The 19,865-nt window shown below is 41.5% G+C and overlaps 1 protein-coding gene across 1 annotated transcript in view; it reads right to left on the bottom strand.

The window, feature by feature from the left end:
- adam19a (ADAM metallopeptidase domain 19a) overlaps positions 1-19,865 on the bottom strand; it is a 211,718-nt gene that overhangs the window by 166,410 nt on the left and 25,443 nt on the right. Inside the window, exon 2 of the mRNA XM_038995829.1 lies at positions 7,868-7,953. Within this exon, the coding sequence (XP_038851757.1) occupies positions 7,868-7,953 (86 nt within the window). The remainder of the gene's footprint in view (positions 1-7,867; positions 7,954-19,865) is intronic.

Below are 19,865 nucleotides of genomic sequence, written 5' to 3'. Positions count from 1 at the left end.
GCTTCCACCCTATAAACATATTTAATGTGCCTTCCACCCTATAAACATATTAAATGTGCCTTCCACCCTATGCAATATAACATATTAAATGTGCCTTCCACCCTATGCAATATAAACATATTAAATGTGCCTTCCACCCCTATAACATATTAAATGTGCCTTCCACCTTATAAACATATTAAATGTGCCTTCCACCTATAAACATATTAAATGTACCTTCCACCCTATGCAATATAACATATTAAATGTGCCTTCCACCCTATAAACATATTGTGTGCCTTCCACCCTATGCATATAAACATCTTAAATGTGCTTCCACCCTATAAACATATTAATGTGCCTTCCACCCCTATAAACATATTAATGTACCTTCCACCCTATGCAATATAAACATATTAAATGTGCCTTCCCCCCTATGCAATATAAACATATTAAATGTGCCTTCCACCCTATAAACATATTAATGTACCTTCCACCCTATAAACATATTAAATGTGCCTTAAACATCATTAAATGTGCCTTCCCCCTATGCAATATAAACATCTTAAATGTGCCTTCCACCCTATAAACAATATTAAATGTGCCCTTCCACCCTATAAACATATATTAAATGTACCTTCCCCCCTATGCAATATAAACATATAAATGTGCCTTCCACCCTATGCAATATAAACATATTAAATGTGCCTTCCACCCTATAAACATATTAAATGTACCTTCCACCCTAATAAACATATTAAATGTGCCTTCCACCCTATGCAATATAAACAATTAAATGTGCCTTCCACCCTATAAACATATTAAAATGTGCCTTCCACCCTATAAACATATTAAATGAGCCTTCCACCCTATAAACATATTAAATGTGCCTTCCACCCTATAAACATATTTAAATGTGCCTTCCACCCTATGCAATATAACATATTAAATGTGCCTTCCACCCTATGCAATATAAACATATTAAATGTGCCTTCCACCCTATAAACATATTAAATGTGCCTTCCACCTTATAAACATATTAAATGTGCCTTCCACCCTATAAACATATTAAATGTGCCTTCCACCCTATAGACATATAAATGTGCCTTCCACCCTATAAACATATTAAATGTACCTTCCACCCTATAAACATATTAAATGTGCCTTCCACCCTATAAAACATATTAAATGTGCCTTCCACCTTATAAACATATTAAATGTGCCTTCCACCCTATAAACATATTAAATGTACCTTCCACCCTATGCAATATAAACATATTAAATGTACCTTCCACCCTATGCAATATAAACATATTAAATGTACCTTCCACCCTATGCAATATAAACATCTTAAATGTGCCTTCCACCCTATAAACATATTAAATGTTCCTTCCACCCTATAAACATATTAAATGTACCTTCCACCCTATAAACATATTAAATGTGCCTTCCACCCTATAAACATATTAAATGTGCCTTCCACCCTATAAACATATTAAATGTGCCTTCCACCCTATGCAATATAAACATATTAAATGTGCCTTCCACCCTATAAACATATTAAATGTGCCTTCCACCCTATAAACATATTAAATGTGCCTTCCACCCTATAAACATATTAAATGTGCCTTCCACCCTATGCAATATAAACATATTAAATGTGCCTTCCACCCTATGCAATATAAACATATTAAATGTGCCTTCCACCCTATAAACATATTAAATGTGCCTTCCACCTTATAAACATATTAAATGTGCCTTCCACCCTATAAACATATTAAATGTACCTTCCACCCTATGCAATATAAACATATTAAATGTGCCTTCCACCCTATAAACATATTAAATGTACCTTCCACCCTATAAACATATTAAATGTGCCTTCCACCCTATAAACATATTAAATGTGCCTTCCACCCTATGCAATATAAACATATTAAATGTGCCTTCCACCCTATAAACATATTAAATGTGCCTTCCACCTTATAAACATATTAAATGTGCCTTCCACCCTATAAACATATTAAATGTGCCTTCCACCCTATGCAATATAAACATATTAAATGTACCTTCCACCCTATGCAATATAAACATATTAAATGTACCTTCCACCCTATGCAATATAAACATATTAAATGTACCTTCCACCCTATGCAATATAAACATCTTAAATGTGCCTTCCACCCTATAAACATATTAAATGTGCCTTCCACCCTATACACATACTAAATGTACCTTCCACCCTATAAACATATTAAATGTACCTTCCACCCTATAAACATATTAAATGTGCCTTCCACCCTATAAACATCTTAAATGTGCCTTCCACCCTATAAACATACTAAATGTGCCTTCCACCCTATGCAATATAAACATATTAAATGTACCTTCCACCCTATAAACATATTAAATGTACCTTCCACCATATAAACATATTAAATGTGCCTTCCACCCTATAAACATATTAAATGTACCTTCCACCCTATGCAATATAAACATATTAAATGTACCTTCCACCCTATAAACATATTAAATGTACCTTCCACCCTATAAACATATTAAATGTGCCTTCCACCCTATGCAATATAAACATATTAAATGTACCTTCCACCCTATAAACATCTTAAATGTACCTTCCACCCTATAAACATATTAAATGTGCCTTCCACCCTATGCAATATAAACATATTAAATGTACCTTCCACCCTATAAACATCTTAAATGTACCTTCCACCCTATAAACATATTAAATGTGCCTTCCACCCTATAAACATATTAAATGTGCCTTCCACCCTATAAACATATTAAATGTGCCTTCCACCCTATAAACATATTACATGTGCCTTCCACCCTATGCAATATAAACATATTAAATGTACCTTCCACCCTATAAACATCTTAAATGTGCCTTCCACCTATAAACATATTAAATGTGCCTTCCACCCTATAAACATCTTAAATGTACCTTCCACCCTATAAACATATTAAATGTGCCTTCCACCCTATAAACATATTAAATGTGCCTTCCACCCTATAAACATATTAAATGTGCCTTCCACCTTATAAACATATTAAATGTGCCTTCCACCCTATGCAATATAAACATATTAAATGTGCCTTCCACCCTATGCAATATAAACATATTAAATGTGCCTTCCACCCTATAAACATATTAAATGTGCCTTCCACCCTATAAACATATTAAATGTGCCTTCCACCCTATGCAATATAAACATATTAAATGTGCCTTCCACCCTATGCAATATAAACATATTAAATGTGCCTTCCACCCTATGCAATATAAACATATTAAATGTGCCTTCCACCCTATAAACATATTAAATGTGCCTTCCACCCTATAAACATATTAAATGTGCCTTCCACCCTATAAACATATTAAATGTGCCTTCCACCCTATGCAATATAAACATCTTAAATGTGCCTTCCACCCTATAAACATATTAAATGTGCCTTCCACCCTATAAACATATTAAATGTACCTTCCACCCTATGCAATATAAACATATTAAATGTGCCTTCCACCCTATGCAATATAAACATATTAAATGTGCCTTCCACCCTATAAACATATTAAATGTACCTTCCACCCTATAAACATATTAAATGTGCCTTCCACCCTATGCAATATAAACATATTAAATGTGCCTTCCACCCTATAAACATATTAAATGTGCCTTCCACCCTATAAACATATTAAATGAGCCTTCCACCCTATAAACATATTAAATGTGCCTTCCACCCTATAAACATATTAAATGTGCCTTCCACCCTATGCAATATAAACATATTAAATGTGCCTTCCACCCTATGCAATATAAACATATTAAATGTGCCTTCCACCCTATAAACATATTAAATGTGCCTTCCACCTTATAAACATATTAAATGTGCCTTCCACCCTATAAACATATTAAATGTGCCTTCCACCCTATAAACATATTAAATGTGCCTTCCACCCTATAAACATATTAAATGTACCTTCCACCCTATAAACATATTAAATGTGCCTTCCACCCTATAAACATATTAAATGTGCCTTCCACCTTATAAACATATTAAATGTGCCTTCCACCCTATAAACATATTAAATGTACCTTCCACCCTATGCAATATAAACATATTAAATGTACCTTCCACCCTATGCAATATAAACATATTAAATGTACCTTCCACCCTATGCAATATAAACATCTTAAATGTGCCTTCCACCCTATAAACATATTAAATGTTCCTTCCACCCTATAAACATATTAAATGTACCTTCCACCCTATAAACATATTAAATGTGCCTTCCACCCTATAAACATATTAAATGTGCCTTCCACCCTATAAACATATTAAATGTGCCTTCCACCCTATAAACATATTAAATGTGCCTTCCACCCTATAAACATATTAAATGTGCCTTCCACCCTATAAACATATTAAATGTGCCTTCCACCCTATAAACATATTAAATGTACCTTCCACCCTATGCAATATAAACATATTAAATGTGCCTTCCACCCTATAAACATATTAAATGTGCCTTCCACCCTATAAACATATTAAATGTGCCTTCCACCCTATAAACATATTAAATGTGCCTTCCACCCTATAAACATATTAAATGTGCCTTCCACCCTATAAACATATTAAATGTGCCTTCCACCCTGTAAACATATTAAATGTGCCTTCCACCCTATGCAATATAAACATATTAAATGTGCCTTCCACCCTATAAACATATTAAATGTGCCTTCCACCCTATGCAATATAAACATATTAAATGTACCTTCCACCCTATAAACATATTAAATGTGCCTTCCACCCTATAAACATCTTAAATGTGCCTTCCACCCTATAAACATATTAAATGTACCTTCCACCCTATAAACATATTAAATGTACCTTCCACCCTATAAACATATTAAATGTGCCTTCCACCCTATAAACATATTAAATGTGCCTTCCACCCTATAAACATATTAAATGTGCCTTCCACCTTATAAACATATTAAATGTGCCTTCCACCCTATAAACATATTAAATGTGCCTTCCACCCTATAAACATATTAAATGTGCCTTCCACCCTATAAACATATTAAATGTACCTTCCACCCTATGCAATATAAACATGTTAAATGTACCTTCCACCCTATGCAATATAAACATATTAAATGTACCTTCCACCCTATAAACATATTAAATGTACCTTCCACCCTATAAACATATTAAATGTGCCTTCCACCCTATAAACATATTAAATGTGCCTTCCACCCTATGCAATATAAACATATTAAATGTGCCTTCCACCCTATAAACATATTAAATGTACCTTCCACCCTATAAACATATTAAATGTACCTTCCACCCTATAAACATATTAAATGTACCTTCCACCCTATGCAATATAAACATATTAAATGTGCCTTCCACCCTATACACATATTAAATGTACCTTCCACCCTATGCAATATAAACATATTAAATGTGCCTTCCACCCTATAAACATATTAAATGTACCTTCCACCCTATAAACATATTAAATGTACCTTCCACCCTATAAACATATTAAATGTGCCTTCCACCCTATAAACATATTAAATGTGCCTTCCACCCTATGCAATATAAACATATTAAATGTGCCTTCCACCCTATAAACATATTAAATGTGCCTTCCACCCTATAAACATATTAAATGTACCTTCCACCCTATAAACATATTAAATGTACCTTCCACCCTATGCAATATAAACATATTAAATGTGCCTTCCACCCTATGCGATATAAAGTGTTGCTGAATGCTTTGTTGTTTTCTCCAGGACCCATAATTAATCTCTGTTGACTGGAGGCCCTGGGAGAAGGCAGCTAGCCATGCCTGGAGCTCTCCCTCTATCTCAATCTCCCTCTCCCTGGCTAGCAGCAGGCCTCTTCCTTTCCCTCTCCCTGGCTAGCACCAGGCCTCTCCCTGGCTAGCAGCAGGCCTCTTCCTTTCCCTGGCTAGCAGCAGGCCTCTCCCTCTCCCTGGCTAGCAGCAGGCCTCTTCCTTTCCCTGGCTAGCAGCAGGCCTCTCCCTCTCCCTGGCTAGCAGCAGGCCTCTCCCTCTCCCTGGCTAGCAGCAGGCCTCTCCCTCTCCCTGGCTAGCAGCAGGCCTCTTCCTTTCCCTGGCTAGCACCAGGCCTCTCCCTGGCTAGCACCAGGCCTCTCCCTCTCCCTGGCTAGCACCAGGCCTCTCCCTGGCTAGCACCAGGCCTCTCCCTCTCCCTGGCTAGCACCAGGCCTCTCCCTGGCTAGCACCAGGCCAAGCGAGGCCATCTGCTCCCCTACAATAGGGCCCTCTGCCATCTCCACATGCCTCTCTCCGTGGCCACAGCCAACTACATGGAAATGTACGAGATACACATAGAGCTCTATTCATCCCTCTCCCACCCCATGAGACCATGGACGGTTAATCGCAGTCACATCTGCCACAGTTGCTTCCAAAACGTTTGTTGGGCTGGATGGGAGGGAGGGGAGAAAGAGAGTGGTGTTTGGTGTGTGAGGTCTTGTTCTGAATAAAGGTAAACTTAAGCTTCCCCCCCAATCCCCCAAACAAAGAGCAGAGGTGCAAGTACATGCATTTGGTATTTTGATCTTTTCATATTCATCACATCCACCTCGACACGTTGGTACCATAATATAACAGCCCGAAATGTCAGAGTGACACAGATTATTAGGGCAAACAGAACTACCGAGAGAGAGAGAGAGAGAGAGAGAGAGAGAGAGAGATGGAATTTTGGATCAGGCATTCATTCTCTCTTCTGTAAGTCTGTCTGTGTCCACAGACGACTACAAGACGATCCGGTTGCCAATAGTGACCATGTTCACAGTCAACATTCCATTTAAGGCGAGCACAAAGGAGGAGACAATAGTTCTGTGGTGATTTGCAACATTACGCCACCACATTGGTCAACGCCAACGCTGACGGATGGATTCAGACGGATTTAGTTCGTGTTCAAGTAGATCTTTACACAAAACCCACATTGACTCGGAGTGCATTCAAGACTTAACTGAGTTATACAAAAACTGCCATAGAAGAAAATGGCCATAGAAAGTGTCATAGAACTCGAGACAGCTCTACAGTGTTTTTTTTTGTTGCCTGTTCGACATGGTCTTGAATAAGACCCGAATAATACTTTCCAATAGTTCATTCAGACTGCCAAACAGACCGTGTCAGATATTCGGCTCACTGACAGGACCAGTTTCCTCAGTTCCTGCTGCCTGCGGGGCAGATGACAGGCAACTGTTCCATGGGAGAGTTTTATGAACCAGCTGAACTTCAGCCTAAATGTCCCGTTGTTAATCTTTCCTCAGTCTGCTGTCGGAAGGGAAAATGGAATGGCCCAAACCTTTGGTGAATGAGCAGCACTGTAAATAACAATTATAACCCGTAATAAAACAGTATTGTATAATATGATGTAATATACTACATTTACTCCACATAATTTTTCTAAAGGGCACATATTGGTTTATTATCTCTCAGCAGTACTCCTCCTAGAGCTGCCTAGTGTGTGTGTGTGTGTGTGTGTGTGTGTGTGTGTGTGTGTGTGTGTGTGTGTGCGTGCGTGCGTGCGTGCGTGCGTGCGTGCGTGCGTGCGTGTGTGTGTGTGTGTGTAGGAGGATGTCTATGTGGGAAGACAACGTAGGCACCTTTGCATAACGATTACATCATATAAACCAACCTTACATTTATGTGTGATTGCAAATCCCGAATAACAAGTGACTTAGTAAGCTGCTCAGCACGTCCCACACAGCCAAAATACGTCCTGTATGTGGACTTTGTGGAGAGGCCAGAGGAACGCAAGGAGAAGGTTGGAGCGACGTTGATGGATGGTTAGTGACTGACCTGTTTTGCAGCAGTCCCAGCATCTTCCCTCTTGGTGCGTCCACGAGAGATCCACTGGGCTGTCACCGTCTGTCCCCTTAACTCTCCTGTCAAAGACACAAACACAGGAGGTCAATGAGGAGCAAGACAGATTCATTACCACACAGGAGGTCAATGAGGAGCAAGACAGATTCATTACCACACAGGAGGTCAATGAGGAGCAAGACAGATTCATTACCACACAGGAGGTCAATGAGGAGCAAGACAGATTCATTACCACACAGGAGGTCAATGAGGAGCAAGACAGATTCATTACCACACAGGAGGTCAATGAGGAGCAAGACAGATTCATTACCACACAGGAGGTCAATGAGGAGCAAGACAGATTCATTGCCACACAGGAGGTCAATGAGGAGCAAGAGGATTCATTACCACACAGGAGGTCAATGAGGAGCAAGACAGATTCATTACCACACAGGAGGTCATTGAGGAGCAAGACAGATTCATTACCACACAGGAGGTCAATGAGGAGCAAGACAGATTCATTACCACACAGGAGGTCAATGAGGAGCAAGACAGATTCATTACCACACAGGAGGTCAATGAGGAGCAAGACAGATTCATTACCACACAGGAGGTCAATGAGGAGCAAGAGGATTCATTACCACACAGGAGGTCAATGAGGAGCAAGACAGATTCATTACCACACAGGAGGTCATTGAGGAGCAAGACAGATTCATTACCACACAGGAGGTCATTGAGGAGCAAGACAGATTCATTACCACACAGGAGGTCAATGAGGAGCAAGACAGATTCATTACCACACAATAAGAGGGCAACAGAGGGGTTGTGGCTCTCAAGAAGGTTATAAAGGAGTTATATAGAGGTTTCCAGAGATTGTTTCATTTACTGATCTATAAATGGCTAATTAATTCAGATTAAGGTTGTTTGTTCTCAGTTTTTTTTTAGATGATTTGAATGAGAGTAACTATGAGGGTGGTTACGGCTTGTGGATGACAGTGGGCAGCAGGGGAGGGTATTTTCAACCATAATGCATTTCATCCAGACTATCCACAGAGGAAAACTCCCTTGAAAAAAAATGCATTGAATGTAAATGAGTCAAAGTCCAGACTATTTCAAGGTCCAGAATGAGTCAACGTGCAGAATGAGTCAGGGTGCAGAATTAGTCAAGGTCCACACTGAGTCAAGGTCCAGAACGAGTCAAGGTTCAGACTCACAATACGTGAATTATAACTGGAGAACAAATTAATTACAGTCAGATTGTTGTAGTCATAAGAAACAGCGACCTTGAACTAAAACTGCCATCTCAAACATTCCTCCACTTAAACCGTGATGATGATTGCAGATGGTCAACAGCCATTTTTTGGGGGGGCGGATCCAGACGGAGAGAGAGACTTGACATGATGACTACATTACCTCCCATGAATCTCTAGCCCGATCAGAGGCCACAAAATAACACTTCTGTCGTCCCCCGCGGTGCACGTTTTGTTTTTTGCCCCAGCACTATACAGCTAATTAAAATAATAAACTAATCATCAAACTTTGATTATTTGAATCAGCTGTGTAGTGCTAGGGTGCTGAGGGGGTGCAGGACCGAGTTTGGGAAACACTGCTATAGGGAATAGGGAGCCATTTTGTGCGAAGCCAATGTACTACTGTCAGAAAAGACACAATATATGTGTTGGTCTTTATAATTATAACCTAGGTAGCTATTCTCTGTTACGTGAGTCATGGTCATGTTCGTGCTGTATGCTGAACATCGACACATTCATGTCTTATTCAAAGGGTCATTGTATCAGCTGAGAAATCAAGGTCTACTCTCCTTTTCTTTCCTCTCGTGTATTTTCTATTCCTTTCCTCACCTCTAATTTCCTTTTCTTTCCTCTGATTTCCTTTCCTCTCCTATAATTTCCTTTCCTCTCTTCTAATTTCCTTTCCTCTCCTCTAATTTCCTTTCCTCTCATCTGATTTCCTTTCCTATCCTCTAATTTCCTTTCCTCTCCTCTCATTTACTTTCCTTTCCTCTCCTCTAATTTCCTTTCCTTTTCTTTCCTCTAATTAACTTCCCTTTCTCTCCTCTAATTTCCTCTCCTCTCATTTCCTCTCCTCTCCTCTCATTTCCTTTCCTTTTCTTTTCTCTCATTTACTTTCCTTTCCTCTCCTCTAATTTCCTTTCCTTTTCTTTCCTCTCATTTACCTTCCTTTCCTCTCCTCTCATTTCCTTTCCTCTCCTCTAATTTCCTTTCCTTTTCTTTCCTCTCATTTACCTTCCTTTCCTCTCCTCTCATTTCCTTTCCTCTCCTCTAATTTCCTTTCCTTTTCTTTCCTCTAATTAACTTTCCTCTCCTCTCATTTCCTTTCCTCTCCTCTAATTTCCTTTCCTCTCCTCTCCTCTCAGTTCCTTTCCTTTCCTGTAATTTCCTCTCCTCTCTCCCTCCATGTACCACTGAATGAGAGAATCCCCCTGCCTGTGGATGCAAACCCAGAATCATCCTTCCAGGAAATGAGAAAGAACAAACTTGGGCATGGAGAGGATAGACCCCTCGTTTGTCTGAGTCTAGCCCCACAACTATCGTCTGCTCGATCTCTGGCCTACTGATTGAATGAGTCACCGCCGGGGGCCAATCAGGCGGTGCCGGGTCATTAACAAGAACCCTTGCATAGAAGACGCATGGAAATAAATAGGCTTATCATTATGCTGCATTATTGTCAATACAAAATCAACACTGTCGCTATGGCAGTTAAATAGAGGAAAGGTGTGGGTGTGGAGGGAAATAGAGAGAGAAAGAGCGAGAGAGAGAGAGGGGGGAGGGAGGGAGAGAGAGAGAGAGATAGAGAGAGAGAGGGGGGAGGGAGGGAGAGAAAGAGAGAGAGAGCGAGAGAGAGAGGGGGGAGGGAGGGAGAGAAAGAGAGAGAGAGAGAGAGAGAGAGAGAGAGAGAGAGAGAGAGGGGGAGGGAGGGAGAGAGAGAGAGAGCGAGAGAGAGGGGGGGGAGGGAGGGAGAGAAAGAGAGAGAGAGCGAGAGAGAGGGGGGAGGGAGGGAGAGAAAGAGAGAGAGAGATCGCCAATTGAATGATTCCTGTCTAGATGGGGAAATAGCCGGTGCTCGATCAGAAAATGAGTGGTTTAAGACATCTCTATTGTGAGGTCTCGTGGTGGGGGCTTTATGCACCACTTGGCGTAACGAGACCTAAGTATGTTATGTTCAGCCTTATCATGCACATCCCAGTCATTCTGAATTTGAGATAAACATCTCATGGTTTTTGCTGTGCTGATGCTGTTGTCCCTGAAGCAGATAAGTATTGGCAAGTCTCTACACAGACAACTCATCAACGCTCTTTGATTTGAATACAAAGTTCCCACTGTGTGTAATTAAGTCGAGACACCAGTCCATGATGGCGAAGCTGCGAACACCAGATACCCTGCCCTCTACCCCCCACAGTCGCCATAATTGTGCCTTTTTGCCTTTAAGTGAGTGGCTTTTGGGTCGAGGGCTCTCTGAGAAAGACAATGGCCGCCCAGCAAGAGAGAGGGTAACTTTGTATTGAACCTCTTTCCACGTCTGTGTCGGGTACCGCTTTTTGAAAGCACATCCAAACCACACTGCAAACGCTCTCAAAACACCTTGTTAACCACTGTTGGACATCCATTAACAGCCTCTTATATCGGGAATATGTTCATTCTCCTCAGTGTATTTCTACATAACACCTACTCAGTCAGTGCTTTGCGGGGTGGATTTTGTATGTGAGCCACACAGGGTTTTTAGTTTGGGGTTGGTGGATATCATAGCAACACCCACTAGGCGACTTTGGCTTTTTAAAATATGAATTGAGATAATCCCCTCGGTGTTACCTCAAAGGGGGGTTCAGATCAAATTATTCGCTCCCGGTTAAGGTCACCAAATTAATAACTGATATGAGTGAGAGGACTCCATAAATGTCAGCATTATTTTCCCTGTACCAACTACACGGAATTATTACCACCATAACATTTGAGTCTTTCACAATCAGAATTGGGACGGTGAAATACCATTGAGTGGAACAGAACAGGAGTGTCACGGAGCACCCGACCTGGGTAACAAATAGTATTGGCAATCATTTCAAATACTTTATCTGGGTTTGATTGAGCTTGCCTGGCGCAAACGAACCAACATCTGTCCAATCGAGGCAGACTAATGCGAACGCTCAAAGTATTTGAAAGATTTCGAGTAGTACTTGAACGCAGGTCTACACGGAGCACCCCTCTGGTTGCCTGGATGGGGTCTGTTTTGTTCTCCTTTTGTGACCTGACTACCACACCTCTGACCCGTCAAAACCCGTATGGACTCACCCATCTCCCCGGGGTCTCCTCTCCAACAGCCATATCCTCTCTCCCCTCCCATAGCTAAACCCCCAGAAACATCCACAACTCCCCCTGCCATAGCTAAACCCCCAGAAACATCCACACCTCCCCTCCCATAGCTAAACCCCCAGAAACATCCACACCTCCCCTCCCATAGCTAAACCCCCAGAAACATCCACACCTCCCCTCCCATAGCTAAACCCCCAGAAACATCCACACCTCCCCTCCCATAGCTAAACCCCCAGAAACATCCACACCTCCCCTCCCATAGCTAAACCCCCAGAAACATCCACACCTCCCCTCCCATAGCTAAACCCCCAGAAACATCCACACCTCCCCTCCCATAGCTAAACCCCAGAAACATCCACACCTCCCTCCCATAGCTAAACCCCCAGAAACATCCACACCTCCCCTCCCATAGCTAAACCCCCAGAAACATCCACACCTCCCCTCCCATAGCTAAACCCCCAGAAACATCCACACCTCCTCTCCCATAGCTAAACCCCCAGAAACATCCACACCTCCCTCCCATAGCTAAACCCCCAGAAACATCCACACTGCCTCTCCCATAGCTAAACCCCCAGAAACATCCACACCTCCCTCCCATAGCTAAACCCCCAGAAACATCCACACCTCCCCTCCCATAGCTAAACCCCCAGAAACATCCACACCTCCCCTCCCATAGCTAAACCCCCAGAAACATCCACACCTCCCCTCCCATAGCTAAACCCCCAGAAACATCCACACCTCCCTCCCATAGCTAAACCCCCAGAAACATCCACACCTCCCCTCCCATAGCTAAACCCCCAGAAACATCCACACCTCCCCTCCCATAGCTAAACCCCCAGAAACATCCACACCTCCCCCTGCCATAGCTAAACCCCCAGAAACATCCACAACTCCCCTCCCATAGCTAAACCCCCAGAAACATCCACACCTCCCCTCCCATAGCTAAACCCCCAGAAACATCCACACCTCCCCTCCCATAGCTAAACCCCCAGAAACATCCACACCTCCCCCTCCCATAGCTAAACCCCCAGAAACATCCACACCTCCCCTCCCATAGCTAAACCCCCAGAAACATCCACACCTCCCTCCCATAGCTAAACCCCCAGAAACATCCACACCTCCCTCCCATAGCTAAACCCCCAGAAACATCCACACCTCCCCTCCCATAGCTAAACCCCCAGAAACATCCACACCTCCCCTCCCATAGCTAAACCCCCAGAAACATCCACACCTCCTCTCCCATAGCTAAACCCCCAGAAACATCCACACCTCCCTCCCATAGCTAAACCCCCAGAAACATCCACACTGCCTCTCCCATAGCTAAACCCCCAGAAACATCCACACCTCCCCTCCCATAGCTAAACCCCCAGAAACATCCACACCTCCCTCCCATAGCTAAACCCCCAGAAACATCCACACCTCCCTCCCATAGCTAAACCCCCAGAAACATCCACACCTCCCTCCCATAGCTAAACCCCCAGAAACATCCACACCTCCTCTCCCATAGCTAAACCCCCAGAAACATCCACACCTCCCCTCCCATAGCGAAACCCCCAGAAACATCCACACCTCCCCTCCCATAGCTAAACCCCCAGAAACATCCACACCTCCCTCCCATAGCTAAACCCCCAGAAACATCCACACCTCCCCTCCCATAGCTAAACCCCCAGAAACATCCACACCTCCCTCCCATAGCTAAACCCCCAGAAACATCCACACCTCCCCTCCCATAGCTAAACCCCCAGAAACATCCACACCTCCCTCCCATAGCTAAACCCCCAGAAACATCCACACCTCCCCTCCCATAGCTAAACCCCCAGAAACATCCACACCTCCCTCCCATAGCTAAACCCCCAGAAACATCCACACCTCCCCTCCCATAGCTAAACCCCCAGAAACATCCACACCTCCCCTCCCATAGCTAAACCCCCAGAAACATCCACACCTCCCCTCCCATAGCTAAACCCCCAGAAACATCCACACCTCCCCTCCCATAGCTAAACCCCCAGAAACATCCACACCTCCCCTCCCATAGATAAACCCCCAGAAACATCCACACTGCAGCCCTATAGCAGCCTCACCAGTTTCAGGGCGGTTAATACCGACTCCATTTTGGGTCTTTATGAAATGGACCTCTAATGACCATAGATGTACTATTGATCTGTTGATTGATCAGCTGCGGGATGTGTTGCGTCTGTGAGTGTCTCCCAGATCTGTCTTAGTGCCTGGTTTTTCTCTGCAGAGGCACTTAGGGAAAATTAAGTGACAAAGGTATGATCAGAAGCAGTTAGATATGCCTTCTAGAATACCACTTTGAACTGCTGAGGCGAAACACTTCAAATGAAGGAAATGACTAAAAATGAGTGCCCAGAAATTCACCTTCCGGATATCCTGTCTTACTGTAAAACTAGCTTGTACAGGAAGTTTCACATCTGTTATGAAAAATTGCCTGGTTGAATAAAAACCAGACGTCAGACTCCAAACCAAGACATTTTAAGCTATGGCACAATCAAGTAACCTTTCCCGAGACCAGAAAACGTGCATTGGCTCCCCAAACAAATACCTACACTTTAGCGAAGTGGGCTAACAGAATCTTCTGGCACGCAGGAGACCCAGTGTTCAAACCCAAGGTCGGTCACACAAGCAACAGCATACAGTAGGAAAATACTGTGCCAGGCTGCCAAGCTCCAGAAATGCCACAGCGACTCCCCTGCTCTGTTATTAAAGGCATATTCTCTGCAGAAATCATTAACCCAGCGTAATGGCTTTCGCACACCGCATTAGAGAGTGGAGGGGGAATGTGGTCCTCCATCACTATTGCCCCCCAAAATGATGGACCGCAGCTAGACGAAGGCTCCGGGGCGGTTAATGAACGCCCAGCGCCCAGTCAACAAATCACCACTTTTCCCCTTTCTATTCTTTCCATCTCTCTGTCTCTGTCTCTCTACACAGGCAACACTTTCAAAGGGACCTCCGTTGAGGCTTTTTCAATTACTGTGTGTGTGTGTGTGTGTGTGTGTGTGTGTGTGTGTGTGTGTGTGTGTGTGTGTGTGTGTGTGTGTGTGTGTGTGTGTGTGTGTGTGTGTGTGTGTGTGTGTGTGTGTAATAAATTACAGGGTGTGTAATCTCTCTAGGGTTAATAATCTCCAGTTACAGAGTGGAATCTCTCTAGGGTTAAATAATCTCCAGTTACAGAGTGGAATCTCTCTAGGGTTAATAATCTCCAGTTACAGGGTGTGTAATCTCTCTAGGGTTAATAATCTCCAGTTACAGGGTGTGTAATCTCTCTAGGCTTAAATAATCTCCAGTTACAGAGTGGAATCTCTCTAGGGTTAAATATCTCAAGTTACAGGGTGTGTAATCTCTCTAGGGTTAATAATCTCCAGTTACAGGGTGTGGAATCTCTCTAGGGTTAATAATCTCCAGTTACAGAGTGGAATCTCTCTAGGGTTAAATAATCTCCAGTTACAGGGTGTAATCTCTCTAGGGTTAATAATCTACAGTTACAGAGTGGAATCTCTCTAGGGTTAATAATCTCCAGTTACAGGGTGTAATCTCTCTAGAGTTAATAATCTCCAGTTACAGGGTGTGTAATCTCTCTAGGGTTAATAATCTACAGTTACAGAGTGGAATCTCTCTAGGGTTAATAATCTCCAGTTACAGGGTGTGTAATCTCTCTAGGGTTAATAATCTCCAGTTACAGGGTGTGTAATCTCTCTAGGGTTAATAATCTCCAGTTACAGAGTGTGGAATCTCTCTAGGGTTAATAATCTCCAGTTACAGAGTGTAATCTCTCTAGGGTTAATAATCTCCAGTTACAGGGTGTGGAATCTCTCTAGGGTTAAATAATCTTTCATGTCTGTCTGCTTCTCTCTCCAAGCTTGTATTCCAAATGACACCCTATTCCCTATATAGTGGACTACTTTTGACCAGAACCCTATGGGCCCTTGTCAAAAGTAGTGCACTATATAGGGAATAGGGTGCCATTTGTGACGCAGGCAATGTCTCCTATTACTGCTGTTAGTACAGCTGGTTGTGCTTAATGTCTGTGTGTGTAGGGAGAAGTAAAGTGTGTGGTACAGTATGTCAGGGTTGTTTCCAGATTTCCTGCCCTCTTCTAGTCCACTCAGACAAGGGCTTGATTAGATGGAAGTAAAAAGAAAGCGTGCTCAGAGAAAATGTGTAGGTCGTACATGTACTAGTGTTGGGAAAATATCAAAGATAGAAACGGCCCAAAACCATGAGCTCATCGTAGGAAAATGTTTGATGTTGAGCTAACTTCGCCAGTGCATTCTTTTCCAAATACGTAACTACAATTTAAAAAAAGCTGTATTCCCATTGCTAAAATACATTACTAAGAACTAAAATATATTACTAAGAACTAAAATACATTACTAAGAACTAAAATACATTACTAAGAACTAAAATACATAACTAAGAACTAAAATACATTACTAAGAACTAAAATACATTACTAAGAACTAAAATACATAACTAAGAACTAAAATACATTACTAAGAACTAAAATACATTACTAAGAACTAAAATACATTACTAAGAACTAAAATACATTACTAAGAACTAAAATACATAACTAAGAACTAAAATACATTATTAAGAACTAAAATACATTACTAAGAACTAAAATACATAACTAAGAACTAAAATACATAACTAACAACTAAAATACATAACTAAGAACTAAAATATATTACTAAGAACTAAAATACATTACTAAAAACTAAAATACATAACTAAGAACTAAAATACATAACTAACAACTAAAATACATAACTAAGAACTAAAATACATTATTAAGAACTAAAATACATAACTAAGAACTAATATACATAACTAACAACTAAAATACATGACTAATTACTCATTATTTTGTTTTATTCCACCGGAAGAGTAGCTGCTGCTTTTGCAACAGCTAATGGGGATCCTAATAAAATACCAAATACGGTTTTAGTAAACACATGGACAAAATCTCACCAAATAACTTTTGGCACAATGCACACTTAAGACTTGGGAGAGCCATTAGGAAACTAAAGTACTGATGAAGGAGAAAACTCTTGCTTTCTCACACCCTTGTTTCCCATCTCTCTTTCTCGCCTCAGAATTTACCTCCATGTTGTTTTTCCACATTGATTGAGACGAACAAAAGGAAGAAACCAAGTGAACCACGGGGGAAAAAGGCTATGGATGGTTTCTCTTGACATAGTGTCCACGAGAATGTCACAGAGGAAGACAGACAAGATAGGATCGTTTCTCTTGACATAGTGTTCACGAGATTGTCACAGAGGAGGACAGACAAGATAGGATGGTTTCTCTTGACATAGTGTCCACGAGAATGTCACAGAGGAGGACAGACAAGATAGGATGGTTTCTCTTGACATAGTGTCCACGAGAATGTCACAGAGGAGGACAGACAAGTGAGGATGGTTTCTCTTGACATAGTGTCCACGAGAATGTCACAGAGGAGGACAGGATAGGATGGTTTCTCTTCACATATGTGACTGATCGCCTTGATTCGGTCTTATGTAGCAAAATTTGAAATTGTGTTTTTTGCATTATATGAAAGCAGATACACAGAGCTACAAAAATGGTATATCATACACTGCATTTAAGGAACAATGGGAAAGTAATTCTGCTTTGAACGTTGATCAACTTGTAACCCCACTTTTGAGAAAATGGCCCTTGTATGTTTTGGTACCTACTGGAGAGCTCTTATTTGTCTACACCCATTCAGCATTGTTCACAACCTCTTAAGTTTTAACCCCACCCATCTCTTTAAGGATTCACATGTGAGGCCATGTGCTAAACAGAGGGAGTAAGGTAGTGAAGTAAACAACCAAAGATTTCAAGACTAAAAGTGGTAAAAGTAGTAGCCTACAATAACGACATATTCCAAGAAAATGTCCAGATAAAAATATTTAATAAATATTAGATGACGCTTACCCAGACACACTTGTGTAAATTGATGGGTCATGTGAATGAAATGCTATATCCCCCAGCCACATCTTGCCAAGTGGATGTGTCTCGACAGAAGGTGTAAACGATACAGCCAAATGGTTACTTGCATAGTAGCAATATCAGAAATAGATAGTGTCAATATAAATGAAAAAAATAACAAGTGTCAATATCAGTAGAGTAAGAACAAAATAATGTACAGTATCAATAACCATATCAGCTATAGACGAGGTAGTTACAGTGGCAAGAAAAAGTATGTGAACCCTTTGGAATTACCTGGATTTCTGCATAAATTTGTCATCAAATTTGATCTGATCTTCATCTAATTCAAAACAATAGACAAACATAGTGTGCTTAAACTAATAACACAGAAATTGTATTTTTTCTTGTCTATATTGAATACATCATTTAAACATTCACAGTGTAGGTTGGAAAAAGTATGTGAACCCCTAGGCTAATGATTTCTCCAAAAGCTAATTGGAGTCAGCTAACCTGGAGTCCAATCAATGAGAAGAGATTAGAGATGTTGGTTAGAGCTGCCTTGCCCTATAAAAAAACACTCACAAAATGTTAGTTTGCTATTCACAAGAAGCATTGCCTGATGTGAACCATGCCTCGAACAAAAGAGATATCAGAAGACCTAAGATTAAGAATTGTTGACTTGCATAAAGCTGGAAAGGGTTGCAAAAGTATCTCTAAAAGCCTTGATGTTCATCAGTCCACGGTAAGACAAATTGTCTATAAATTGAGAAAGTTCAGCATTGTTGCTACTTTCCCTAGGAGTGGCCTTCCTGCAAAGATGACTGCAAGAGCACAGCACAGAATGCTCAATGAGGTTAAGAAGAATCCAAGAGTGTCAGTTAGACTTACAGAAATCTATGGAACACGCTAACATCTCTGTTGACGAGTCTACGATACATAAAACACTAAACAATAATGGTGTTTATGGGAGGACACCATGGAAGAAGCCACTGCTGTCCAAAAAAACATTGCTGCAAGCCTGAAGTTTGCAAAAGGTCACCTGGATGTTCCACAGCGCTACTGGCAAAATATTCTGTTGACAGATGAAACTAAAGTTGAATTGTTTGGAAGGAACACACAACACTATGTGTGGAGGAAAAAAGCACACCAACATCAAAACCTCATCCCAACTGTAAAGTATGGTGGAGGAGCATCATGTTTTGTGGCTGCTTTGCTGCCTCAAGGCCTTAACAGCTTGCTATCGTCAACGGGAAAAATGAATTCCCAAGTTTATCAAGACATTTTGCAAGAGAATGTTAGGCTATCTGTCCGCCAATTGAAGGTCAACAGAACTTGGATGATGCAACAGGACAACGACCCAAAACACAGAAGGAAATCAACAACAGAATGGCTTCAACAGAAGAAAATACGCCTTCTGGAGTGGCCCAGTCAGAGTCCTGACCTCAACCCGATTGAGATGCTGTGGCATGATCTCAAGAGAGCTGTACACACCAGACAACCCAAGAATATTGCTGAACTGTGCAGGTCTGATCGTAAACTCCAGAAAACGTCTGGTTGAAGTTATTGCTGTCAAAGGTGGGTCAACCAGTTATTGAATCCAGGGGTTCACCTACTTTTTCCACCCTGCACTGTGAATGTTTACACGGTGTGTTCAATAAAGACATGAAAACGTATAATTGTTTGTGTGTTATTAG

This window comes from Salvelinus namaycush, chromosome 6 (assembly GCF_016432855.1).
Source record: "Salvelinus namaycush isolate Seneca chromosome 6, SaNama_1.0, whole genome shotgun sequence".
NCBI lineage: Eukaryota > Metazoa > Chordata > Actinopteri > Salmoniformes > Salmonidae > Salvelinus > Salvelinus namaycush.
The sequence above is the reverse complement of the archived record's forward strand: the minus strand, read 5'-3'. Positions and strand labels throughout refer to the sequence as shown.